The sequence below is a fragment of the Vespa mandarinia genome, chromosome 2 (assembly GCF_050613455.1).
Source record: "Vespa mandarinia isolate Hongniang chromosome 2, ASM5061345v1, whole genome shotgun sequence".
In the NCBI taxonomy this organism is placed as follows: Eukaryota; Metazoa; Arthropoda; class Insecta; order Hymenoptera; family Vespidae; genus Vespa; species Vespa mandarinia.
The window spans coordinates 2,745,694-2,757,500 of NC_140811.1; the positions used below are offsets into that span (position 1 = coordinate 2,745,694).

The 11,807-nt window shown below is 34.3% G+C and overlaps 2 protein-coding genes across 13 annotated transcripts in view; one reads left to right on the forward strand and one right to left on the reverse strand.

Annotated features, from left to right (window-relative positions):
• Positions 1–299: 299 nt before the first annotated feature.
• The window catches only part of D2hgdh (D-2-hydroxyglutaric acid dehydrogenase), a 12,447-nt gene continuing 939 nt past the window's right edge, over positions 300–11,807 (reverse strand). Inside the window, exons 1-8 of one of the 2 annotated variants that reach the window (XM_035861958.2) lie at positions 10,152–10,329; positions 3,441–3,711; positions 2,995–3,192; positions 2,642–2,835; positions 2,376–2,544; positions 1,501–1,799; positions 1,050–1,218; positions 300–787 (exon numbers count right to left, since the gene is read on the reverse strand). In XM_035861958.2, coding sequence (XP_035717851.2) covers positions 519–787; positions 1,050–1,218; positions 1,501–1,799; positions 2,376–2,544; positions 2,642–2,835; positions 2,995–3,192; positions 3,441–3,711; positions 10,152–10,184 — 1,602 coding nt within the window. In that variant the 5' untranslated portion in view covers positions 10,185–10,329 and the 3' untranslated portion in view covers positions 300–518. Of the gene's footprint in view, positions 788–1,049; positions 1,219–1,500; positions 1,800–2,375; positions 2,545–2,641; positions 2,836–2,994; positions 3,193–3,440; positions 3,712–10,151; positions 10,330–11,807 lie in introns of those variants that run through there. The other variant, XM_035861959.2, reaches the window with a different exon arrangement.
• The window catches only part of LOC118439798 (uncharacterized), an 8,161-nt gene continuing 6,057 nt past the window's right edge, over positions 9,704–11,807 (forward strand). For 6 of the 11 annotated variants that reach the window (XM_035861952.2, XM_035861953.2, XM_085664715.1 and 3 more), the window contains exon 1: positions 9,965–10,143. The gene's annotated coding sequence lies outside the window, so the exon portion shown is untranslated. Of the gene's footprint in view, positions 9,820–9,964; positions 10,144–11,025; positions 11,181–11,218; positions 11,348–11,807 lie in introns of those variants that run through there. The other 5 variants (XM_085664717.1, XM_035861955.2, XM_085664713.1 and 2 more) reach the window with 4 other exon arrangements.

Consider the following 11,807-nt stretch of genomic DNA (forward strand, 5'->3'; position numbering starts at 1 on the left):
TAGAACATTCTGGATCTATAATTTTTTTTACATGCACTTTTTTTTTTAATAACAAACAAAAAATATATTCAAGAGTTTCTGTATTATGGAATGTGACCATATTTCTAAACTCCTAATATTGGTATAACAAGGTAAGAAAATCTATTGTATACGTGAATAAATTTCTAAATATACATATATATATATATATATATATATATATATATATATATATATTTCTACCTGAGATAAATCTTTGAATCTATCGAACAATAGTTTATACAATTTCATTAAGATATTAGAATATTGTAAAATGAAACGTAAATATATGGCACATTTCGTATTATGGCAAAATCTTCTACGTTTTCTAATAGATATTATATACGAGGTAGTTGTATCAATATCTCTTAACACAAATATACAAGATAAAAGATTATATATATATATCTACAAAATCTTAGATAAAAATCTATTGAAAATAAAATTCTCTGTTTGATCATATTTTCTTATACTTTCTTTTTCTTTTTTTTCTGAATAAATCACTCAGATATATTAATAGAATATAATACTTTATATGGATTAAGTATTCCTTTAGGATCCATAGTTAACTTAAGATGTTTCATCAATTCAATTTCCGATTGAGTTCTACTAAGATGAAGATATTTAGTTTTTTTGAATCCTATACCATGTTCTGCGCTAACGCTACCAGAAAGACTAGAAATGTATTCAAAAATAAATGGTTCTAATTGCGATGCTATGTCTTCGTGGTACGTTGGAATTGACACTTGTATATGAATATTACCATCACCTAAAAATAGACCAAAAAAAAAAAAAAGAAAAAAGAAATAAATAAATAAAGGAATAAGAAAAAAAGCATAATGATAAAATTAATAAGATTGGATAAATTAAACGTAAATACGATTATTTTTCTTGTTAATATTATTATTATTATTATTATTTTTATTATTATTATTATTATTATTTTTATTATTATTATTATTATTATTATTATTTTTCTTGTTAATATTATTATTATTATTATTATTATTAATCACATATAGATATCATACCTATATGTCCATAACCACTGATTCTAATAATACGTGGATCACGTAAACGTTCTCTTAAAACTTCAACAACTTTATAAAAATATGGAAGAGGTAAAGAAACGTCGTACTTGAAGACATAACCCTCACGTAAAACACCTTCGCTAATTCTTTCTCTTAGAGCCCATATATTCTATAAAAAGAAAAAGAAAAATTGTAAAAAATCGATCATACTTTGTCATGTGACTGTATACACCTGTACAGTATAAAAAACAAAGCTGTTATCAGATATCAAAGTTTATAAACCTCATAGTATCTGTTAACGATGTCAGGAAGTATATATGTAGTTACAATATTTAAAATGACTGATAACTAATCAACAACTTCAACAAATATTTTCTTTCTCTCTCTCTCTCTCTCTTTGATTTAGTAAAATATTAAAAATATTATCAATATAGAGCATTATCAATCTCACCTTCATTTTCGCCGTGTCCGAAGTAAGAGTACCATCTTGTACAATATTATCATTAAGAACTTTTTCGACAAACGCATTGAGTTTCTCTTCGTCGTGAGCCATATGGCTACCGGAAGTTTCTAACAATACATAAAAATCATGATCACAGCCATCGGTCGCCAATGGATTTTGAAGTCCCAAAAGTTGTGTCGAAACATCGATCGACAATTTATCCATCATTTCGCATGATGATAAAATTTCACCCAATTCTTTCTTGGCGAGATGATAAATTTTCAATACGTTGTCGAAACTGTTCAATCCTGAGAAAATAAAAAAAAAAAAGAAAAAAAGAAAAAAAAGAGAAAAAAGAAAAAAGAGAAGAAATAAGAGAAAATAATATTTTAAATAAATAAATAAAAAGAAGAAAATAGAGAGAACACATGGTTGACTTGATTTGATATTAAACAAAGTTCGAATAACGAATTAAATTTGCAATGTCGTCGCTCGAATTAATTTTAGCTGTCCTATTTTATCGTAACGACGTTAATTCGAAGATCACTTGACCTTTCGCACGTACCTAGAACGTTTATATAAAGATTCATGAAAGTCGCGCTGGAACGTATAATTCGTTTTAGAAATGTTTGATATTTTTAACAACCTTGATCCACTCAGAAAATTCAAACGTGGTAATAAGGTCTTAGGTAACATTTAATGTTCAGTTGAAATCAAATCTTTTGAATCCATCGATGAATATTAAAATCACGAGGGGAGGGGAAGAGGGAAAAAAGGAACTAAGATAACATTGATTAATCCTATTGGCATAATTTTTACCATGGAGCAAAAATTATCTTTCTATTAAATTATTTCTATTAAAAATTGTTAGATAAACAACTTACCAAGAAATGCGACATTTATAGCTTTTGGAAGAGGTGGGCATTGTATAGCAACCTTTGTAACAATACCTAAAGTTCCTTCCGAACCTATAAATAAGTGCTTCAAATGAAAACCAGTATTATTTTTCTTTAGGCCATTCAAACTGTTTATGATATCGCCATTGGCCTTTACCTGAAACGTAAACGTGACTTTTCGATAGATGGGTATCGATAGATATATCTTGTATTTTTCAATGAGAAAAACAGATAGATCTTTTTCGCGGACTTACTGCTTCGATTCCGAGAATATTTCCATGTAAATTGCCATAACGAAGGAGTCTAAGACCACCAGCATTTGTTGATACGTTGCCTCCTATCAAACAACTACCCTTCGCACCGAGATCCAAAGGCATCATAAGACCAAAAGTAGACAAATGATTATCCAAATCCTCTAAAACGCAACCGGCTTCGCAAGTAATCACACCTGAGAGTGATCGTGATGAAAAAAGAAAAATAAAAAAAAAAAGATTAAATAATAATAACAAAAAAAAAGAGTAAAATAAATAAATCCCACACGTTGAAACATTCATGAAAATTCTAATCCATTTAAAATGATTATTGTTTTATTCCCTTCCTTACCGACCTGCTATTTCATTCGTTTCGATGATTTTATTCATAAGTTTCATTGATAGTACGACCTCATCGAATACCGGTGTACTTCCACCCACTAAACCGGTGTTACCACTTTGTGGACAAACGGCTAAACAATTTTCATTGCAATATCTTAATATTGCCGACACTTCCTCGGTTATTTTTGGCTTTAGAACGAGTCTACTTTCGCCTGAAATTTAATAATTAACTCTCTTAATTAACTCGCTTTCCGATAGATATTTACGTATTCCAATTTTACGGAAATATGTATAATTAGAATGTGTAGTAGAAGAAATAAAAATAAGAATGTAAAGGCTAGTTTTCAATTTAATTGAATGAACAGTCAATTAAATTATTTCAATGGGGATGGGATTTAAAATATCTATCAACAATTAAATTAACTCGATTTATTTACATACTTTGATCTATGATACATACCTCGGACGGTATTTGCAAAATCAATATTGTAACCATCGCATTCATCGGGATCAGTGATTACACGATTTCGATCGAGCAATCTTTCGAAAAAATTAACATGTTCGTCGGTTAACTTGGAATATGGACCACGTTTAATCTTGTATCTTATCGATGTTAATTCTGGCTTCGTTTTTGTCGAATAATAACGTAAAATTCGATTCCCATATCCTTGATAAACGTTCAACGTCCCTACCGACATGCATTTTCGCAATAATCTTCGCATTTCTATTTTCTGTAAAATCAAGAATTCTTTACTTTTTTCTGTTTTCTTTTTTTTTTTTCTTTTCTCCTTTATTACCAATTCAACAAATTCATTTCCTCGACTTTTATCGATCATATCTATTCTCTTAATATATAGAGTATATTACTATTTCTCTGGCAATTTGAAAATGGAAAGCGCATAGGTCCAATAAAAGTATACAAAAAAAGGAAAAATAAGATAAAAAGAAAAAAAAATCATAAATAAAAAAAACAAACCCGCGCAAACTTTAAAGGGAAATATGCGCTTTGATTTTAACACCGTTCGAACTACATACTCTTTTCCGAGAGATTTACATACACGCGAGAGATAAAACTGAACGATAAAAATGCAATATTACGTTTTCTATATATTTACACACACACACACACATAATGTGAAAATATTTGATTTTCTGAATGATACTTTATATTTGTACTAAAGTAAAAATTCTCTTTTCGTGATCCAAATGTATTTGAACGTTCTATCAAACTTTATACGAATATATATATAGTAATATGGAAGCGATATAGTGAAACATATAAATATTGGAATAATATTTTTATTAAGCTACGATATTGATTACTATATCGTAGAATTGATGTCTAATCTAAATAAATGAATATCATTAATAGTCATTAAAATATCATCGAGTATAACGTATATTATTTCTCAACCGATCATATTACATCGACTGACTTCGTGTAAATATATATATATATATTATATGTATGTAATTAGTTTATCTCGTACACGTTTCATTAATTAGATATATCAAAATGTTTCATTATTATATCGTTAAAAATACGCATAACGGAAATATAATCTAATCCTCCTATCACGACAAATTGATTTATCATTTATTACAATCTTTATAAGAGAAATAATAAGCTATCGATGTAACGTATTTAACATATCGATTAAATTCTATGAAAAAACAAATTGATTAGTGCATTTAAAAATCGATTAGAATATTGGCGCCAATTGATAGGAGTTCTCATGATCCTGCTATCCTTTTCCACGTTTCGATTGAGTCTACGAAGAAAAACAAAATGGCTACGATAACGGCACCTAGCTCGATATAGATATATTTCTTTCTTTACAATTAAACTACTCGTCTCTCGTTGCAACTTGAGAGAAAAAAAAAGAGAGAGAAAGAGAGAGAGAGAGAGAGAGAGAGAGAGAGAGAGAGAGAAAGAGAGAAAGAAATAGATGCATAACATAACAGTAAAAAAGAAGAAAAGGATAGGAATAAAAAAATGTCAGGGTCGATAGAGCAAACCATAAAAAAAAAGAAAAATAAAAAATCCTTCGATGTATCATGACATTCTTATCCTTATCTATTAAAGCACAAAAGGCGTATACAAGTGCAAGAGAGTAGCAACAGCTGCTCGAGCTCAATTATGTGTACCCCTCCCCTCTGGCTCCACCACCTCCTCATCGTCATCCTTGCTGTCTTCCTCCTTCTCCACCTCCTCCGCCACTACCACCTCCACCTCCTCCTTCTCCTCCTCCTCCTCCTCCTACTCCTTCTCGACGAGTTGCTTCCATTTTCTAGTCGTTAATTCGCGGCCCGATCGACGGACATCGGATATTATAATCTACATCTCCACCTCCTCCCCCACCCCTCGAACGCAGAAGCGCATAGGGTCTCAAGCGATACGCCGCGTCAGTGTTACGATCTCCGAGCGGTGGGGAAAATAAGGTCAGTACAAGGAGGGAGGAAATGTTACGAAAGGAGAAAGAGAGAAAGAGACAGAGAGAGAAAGGGGGCAATGGAGGGAAACCGAGAGAGATGGATGGACGGCAGCCGTGCGCGAAGGAGAGAGGCCGATCGAGTGGTGGACGAAGTGGGAAGGGAGCCAATCGTCGTAACGCCTCGTTCTTTGTATGTGTGACTCCCTATGTATTTACTTATGCATAGGTGTATGTGCTCACGCGTCAATGTGTGCGGTTATTCTATGTACACGCGCCGGCCGCACATACCGATATTCAGAGTTATTTAATAACGTACGTACTAGTGTACGATCAGAAAAGCGATGGTAGAGTTACTTGGGACGAGGAGAAAGAGTAAAGGAGAAAATATAAGAATGAAAAGATGTTGAGTGAGAAAGAGAAAGATAGATAGATAGATAGATAGATAGATAGATAGATAGATAGATAGATAGATGGATAGAAAGATAGAAAGATAGATAGATAGAGAAAGAGAAAGAGAACGAGAGAAGGATATACATATATATATAAATGTATATATATATATATATATATATATATATACATATACATAAGGTTGGACAGATGCGTGAGGAGGAAAGAAAATATGCTTCAGAGAAAGGGAGAGGGGGAAGAGAAGGAGAGAGAGAGAAAGGGAGAGAGAGAGAAAGCCTTATACGTAGAACGAAGAAGAAAACGGAGCAAGAGGGAGACCAATCGTCGCGGCGACACACCGTATTGGTATGCAGGCGAAAGGAACGTGCGATCCTGTAGGGATTCGTTTTACCTTACTAACACATAGAGTTACTTGATATTCGAGAGATATATTCTCTCTTTCTATGTATAAGTAATCGAGCGGACGTACATTTACACACAATATCAGAAAAGAGAGGGACATGTGTACAGGCAAGGGGAGATTTTTCGCGCTTGTGTGTACCTACTCACACACAATATTACAAACACATATATATATATATGTCATGAGCAAGTATGTAGCGTAGAAACAACGTACACTCACACAAAGTGAACGACGATGAACAAGAGTTATATTCGCGAATACGAGAAGATATAGCGCACCGTTTCCAGGGAGTAACGCATGCGCAGTAAGTACTTGGCTCTCGAGCCAATTCCTCGGTGGCGGGTCGAATCATTAACTTGTTTCCCTGGCAACGTTGTTCGAACCGAACCATTGGCCACGGCATTTCCCCTACTTTTCTTACCGTACGCTCTATCGGTGGAATGGGAAACTACGACGGTAGGACTCGGGTTCGTTCGGATGTACACGATATCGTTATATTCCTAACCTCTATATCGTAAGCGAGACTATAGCGTCTCGTCGCACCTATACAAACGAAGGAACGATGCGAGTGCACACAGTTCACGTATAAGAACGCACACTATGATAAAACCGTTTCTACGATGAAAGCGTGGTCGTAAAAGCGGGATTGGCGCGACCGCGACTTCTTCCTACCCTCCGCAGCGATGCGTCGAGCCTTGCGTCGAAATCCGAGACCGGTATCGGGAAAAGATGAACAATAAATCGATTCGTATTTCTTCGCATTTTTTTTCTTCTTCCCCCATTTTAGATTATTATTATGATCTCTTTACGAGAACTATTTTACCAATATATCACGATTTTGTATCATTCCTTTCGATCACAATGATCCTCGTGATAATGAACTATTAATAGAAATCACGTCGTGTATGTTTGTTTTTGTTCTTCTTTTTTTCCTTTTTTCTTTTTTTTCACAGGAACAAAGAAAAATAAGAAAAATATATGTATACATATAAAATAAAAAAAAAAAAAATGCAAATGGAATAGAATGAAAAAAGGATTTGTATGTTATGTATGAAGATAGAGAGAGAGAGACAGAGAGAAAGAGAGAGAGAGAGAGATAATATTTAAAAAACATGAAAATATATATACGTACTCAAGTGTTTCATATATTTCTTTTGTATATTTACTTATATACATGACATTAATATTACAAACATTTTTTTACCCAAACGAATTTTAGGATCCTAGAAAGAGAATTTTATATCCCACTCTCGTAGGATCGTTGTCAGGTGAGTACCGACCATAAAAGGATTTCGGGTACGAATAAACGAGGCATCGATCGATCATATCGATATACTATTAGATTTTCCATTAATTCTTATAATGTCATTATAATACTTTTAATCGCATCTTATATTCATTTCTGTAAGTGAATTGATAATAATAAATAATTAAAAAAAAAAAATCGACTGTTGCATTTAATCCATGCCGATTGGGCAAGAATTTTCTGTTGAACAGAGGCGGACCAATCGAGCGCACCTCGACTCTACGGGGTTTCGAGTAGGGAAGTATAAACTCGACTTAGACAGCTGTGTCAGGGCCGTAGCAAGTCCTTAAAAAACCAGCTCGAAATCCTTCGCTATACGCGATTTATCCTTGTTCCTTTAGTTCTCCATCACAACATTTATCTTGATTTTTAATTTATCCATTAAATCATTTAAAAAATACACAATTTAACAAATCTAATCTTTAATGTCGAAAATTTTTCTTCGTATATACTTTATCGTTCAAAATTTTATAAAAATTGACTTGATCTAACAGGATGTAACAGTATAAAAGACATAATCGATATATATAAATTAGAATTAAAAATAATTGGATTTTTCCGATTAGAAATATAAAATGTCTCCATTTGTATTTACTTTTTTTTTTCTTCTAAATATAATACGAATAAAACTTGGTGGTATAATATTTTTATTTGTTAGGATTTTTATCGAATCAATCTGTGAAATTAATGAACTTGTTGGCAAATAATAATAATAGTTAAAAAAAAAAAAAAAAAATAAAAAAATAAAAAAAACCACAAATTAGAATAACTCGTTCTAAAACTATACTATAATGCAGCAGGTGAATGGAATAAAAATCACGTAAATTCCATTTCTGAAATATACTTATTATGATATCTTCAATCCAATTAAAGAGAGAGAGAGAGAGAGAGAGAGAGAGAGAGAGAGAGAGAGAGAGAGAGAAAGAGAAAGAGAGAGAGAGAGAGAAAAAGAGGAGAGTGAGAAAGAGAGAAAGAAAGATATTGTTAATGAATTAATAAGATTAGAGTATGTAAACATGAAATAATATACGTTTTGTTTTCGTTACGAATTTATTTCGCTATTGAAGTACATTTATAGGTTAGGTATAAAAAAGTAAATATTTTACAAAAAAAAAAAAAAAAAAAATATATATATATATATATATATATATATATCTTCAATTCTTTCAATCTCATGAAAAAATAACAACGTGACAAGAGTTACGTATGTACGTACTTTTCATGTATATATACGATGAATAACGAAAGTTAGTATAGTTACAAGAAAAAAAAATAAAAGTAAAATATAGATACGAAGAAAAAAGTTGAATCTCTTAAGAAAGCTATAATGAGATTTCTAATGAGATGAGGAAAAAAACACACACAACAAACGAATAGTTGTGTTGAAAAGAAAAAAAAATGGCTTCGATATGTATAGACGACTTCTAATCTGTATTATACTAACATTATGAAAAAATTTTTGGTGATGAACAGCGTAGAGCGAAGTGAGTATTATATTAATATTTATTATGAATACGAATGATTAAATTTCAATTCAATTCTTTTATTATTATAAAAGTATTTGAGGAAAAAAAAAAGAAAAAATCTCAAAATAATCGAATAGTTTCTATTCCTTTAATATTGAATAAAATGAAAATATATGAAAGGAAAGGGACAGGGCATATTCGTTTGTTGCAACGTCCCTGGCAGTATCACGCGACTATGCTACAAAATCTTCGGTGGACTATAATCTCGTGTACATATAAAACGTCCAGTTTATTGGTGTTAGTGCTCTCAAAATCGAGTGGCTTCGGGCGAGTGTGAGTACCGTTACGAAGCATGCGCCCATAACCACGGTGTCCAATAGCCCCGCCTTTTCGACGCGAACCGATGCCTTTGGGATTTGTCCTCCGCCGACCAATGAGAGAATAGGTTGCCACGACGAGGGGTTAAGAGACGTCAGGGAAAGGAACGCTTTCTTGTTAGTGGGGGTAAGAGAATCGGTTGGAAGGGGACGATCCTTGAGGATGGTGGGTAAGTTCGCGGGGGAAGAGAAGAGAAAGGAAGGGAAGGGGAGGTAAAGAGAGGGAGGGCGGGAGGGCAAGGGAGAGAGAGAGAAAGAGATAGAAGGAAAGAGAGAAAGAGAAAGAGAGGGAATAGAACACCGTGCGCCGTGCGGGAGCAGGGAAACAGCAGACAACGAATGCGACGACTGATGCTTACGAAACCTCGCGACGTCAACGCGCTACGCGACGCCGTTTAAAACATCAAGATACGTTCTTTCATAAAGGATTGAAATACGTCGGTGGGTTTTTCATCGTTCGGCCGAACTAACGTGTCAAAATTGTGATAAAATCGTCGTCTACGAGACGGCGGTGAGGTGGTGGTGGTGGCGGCGGCGGTGGTGGCGGCGGTGGTGTTGGTGGTGGTGGTGGTGGCGGTGGTGGTGGTGGTGGTGGGTGGTGGTAGTGGCAACGGCAACAACGACAACGACAACGACGACAACGACGACGACGACGACGACGACGACGACAACACGACGACAACGAAGACGACAACGGTGGTGGCGGTTTTGCCTTCGTTGCTGTGTGTTCGGAAACGTGCATAGGTGTGACTGCGCAGTCGCTATGTGAGTACCTGAACGACGAGTATTTCTCCTACAAATCCCATGGTCGTTGCCTGCTTCTCGAGTCTTTTATCGTTGCGTTTTCGAACACCTTTCTTTCCCTTCTTTCTCTTTCTTTATTTTTTTTTCTTTCTTTCTTTCTATTTCTTTCTCTCGTTTCGTCGCGCTTACTAACTCGGACACAACTTTACACGAACGATCGTCGCGCCGGTTAAGAACTCTCAACCTCTTCGCCGCGTCCCGCCCGTTCTTCGAATACACGCTATTTTTTTTTGTTGTTTTTTTTCTTTATTTTTTTTTTATTTTTTTATTTTTTTTTTTTTCTATAATCCAATATGTCTGCCGCCAAAGGGACGCTGTTGTCCTTTCTTTTTTAAACGAATGTAATTATTATCGTTAAGGAGATTCTAACGTGTATAAAAACAGAACGATTTACGATTCAAAGCATCGTGGATATTATAACTCTGGCTCGCTGGCTCACTGAGAACCGCGTGCTGCTGTGTGTTATTATCATTATTATCGTCGTCGCGCCGTTATTGGCATTATGGCGAGATCCATGTTGCGTGCGTTTGGCCGCCCCCTGGAGGCTTCGGCATCTCGCTTCTCCCCTTCCCTAACTTTTACTTCTCCTCGTCCCTCTATCCTCTTACCGTTCTCTCTCTCGCTCCACCATTTCCGTCTAATCCCACGCTCTCTGCTTCGCTCCCTCCCCCTTTCTCCACGCCTTTCAATCGTGTTTCCCGCTCAATCTTCTCGTCTTGCGTCTCTCTCTCTCTTTCTCTCTCCTTTTCCCTTCTTCTCTACCTTTCTCTGTTTCTCTTTCTATATATGCATTCTCTTTCCCCTTCCCTTTCTCTCCCTTTCTCTATCTCTTTTCCCCCTTCCTCACTTCGTACCAACCTACCCTTTTTTCCTCAGTGAGACTAATTATGGTGGTCATTCGGACGGACGACATTTTGTTCCCGAGTATCTCTCAAAGTTGCTAAGATGGATCGCGTGCATTTTCATTGGATCGATATAGCTTTCTTCATATATTATAGGTAGATACCTTCTTTACCGTTCGAAACAAGTGAATTAACTTCTACGTTCTTCACGGTCTTCTTCTATTGGTCCTACTGGTTGTGTAGTGGTATCGTGTTTCGCTACGAATAGCGCCTTGCAAATCCCACACGATAATACGAGTAACTTCGAGTAAATATATAGATTGGTAATAATTCGAATTCTTCTTAAAAATATTTCGTTGTATTTATTTGGTAATATTGAACGTATATATTTAGATTAATACAATTCCAAAATTTCCTATTGGTTTCTATAAAAAATATATTTCACTTAATAAACCGCGGAAGTTATTGCCTTGGTTAGATAGGGTATAAATTTAAATTCGACCAATGATCGTCCTTCATTCGATGACGAGCGATTTATAGTGTTGCAATATATATATATATATATATACACATTCACACATCATACATTACTAATTATTTGATCTTGATTGGTTAAATAATGCTTCGATATTCATGCAATCGTGATGAAATTATTGTTAGAATATATATCTTTTTTCTTTTTCAACGATTCATTCAATCATTATTCAATGTAGAGGTTAACTTTATAAATAGTTCAAATAATTATTTATTTTCTTATGATTTTGATAACGAATTAAAGAATTT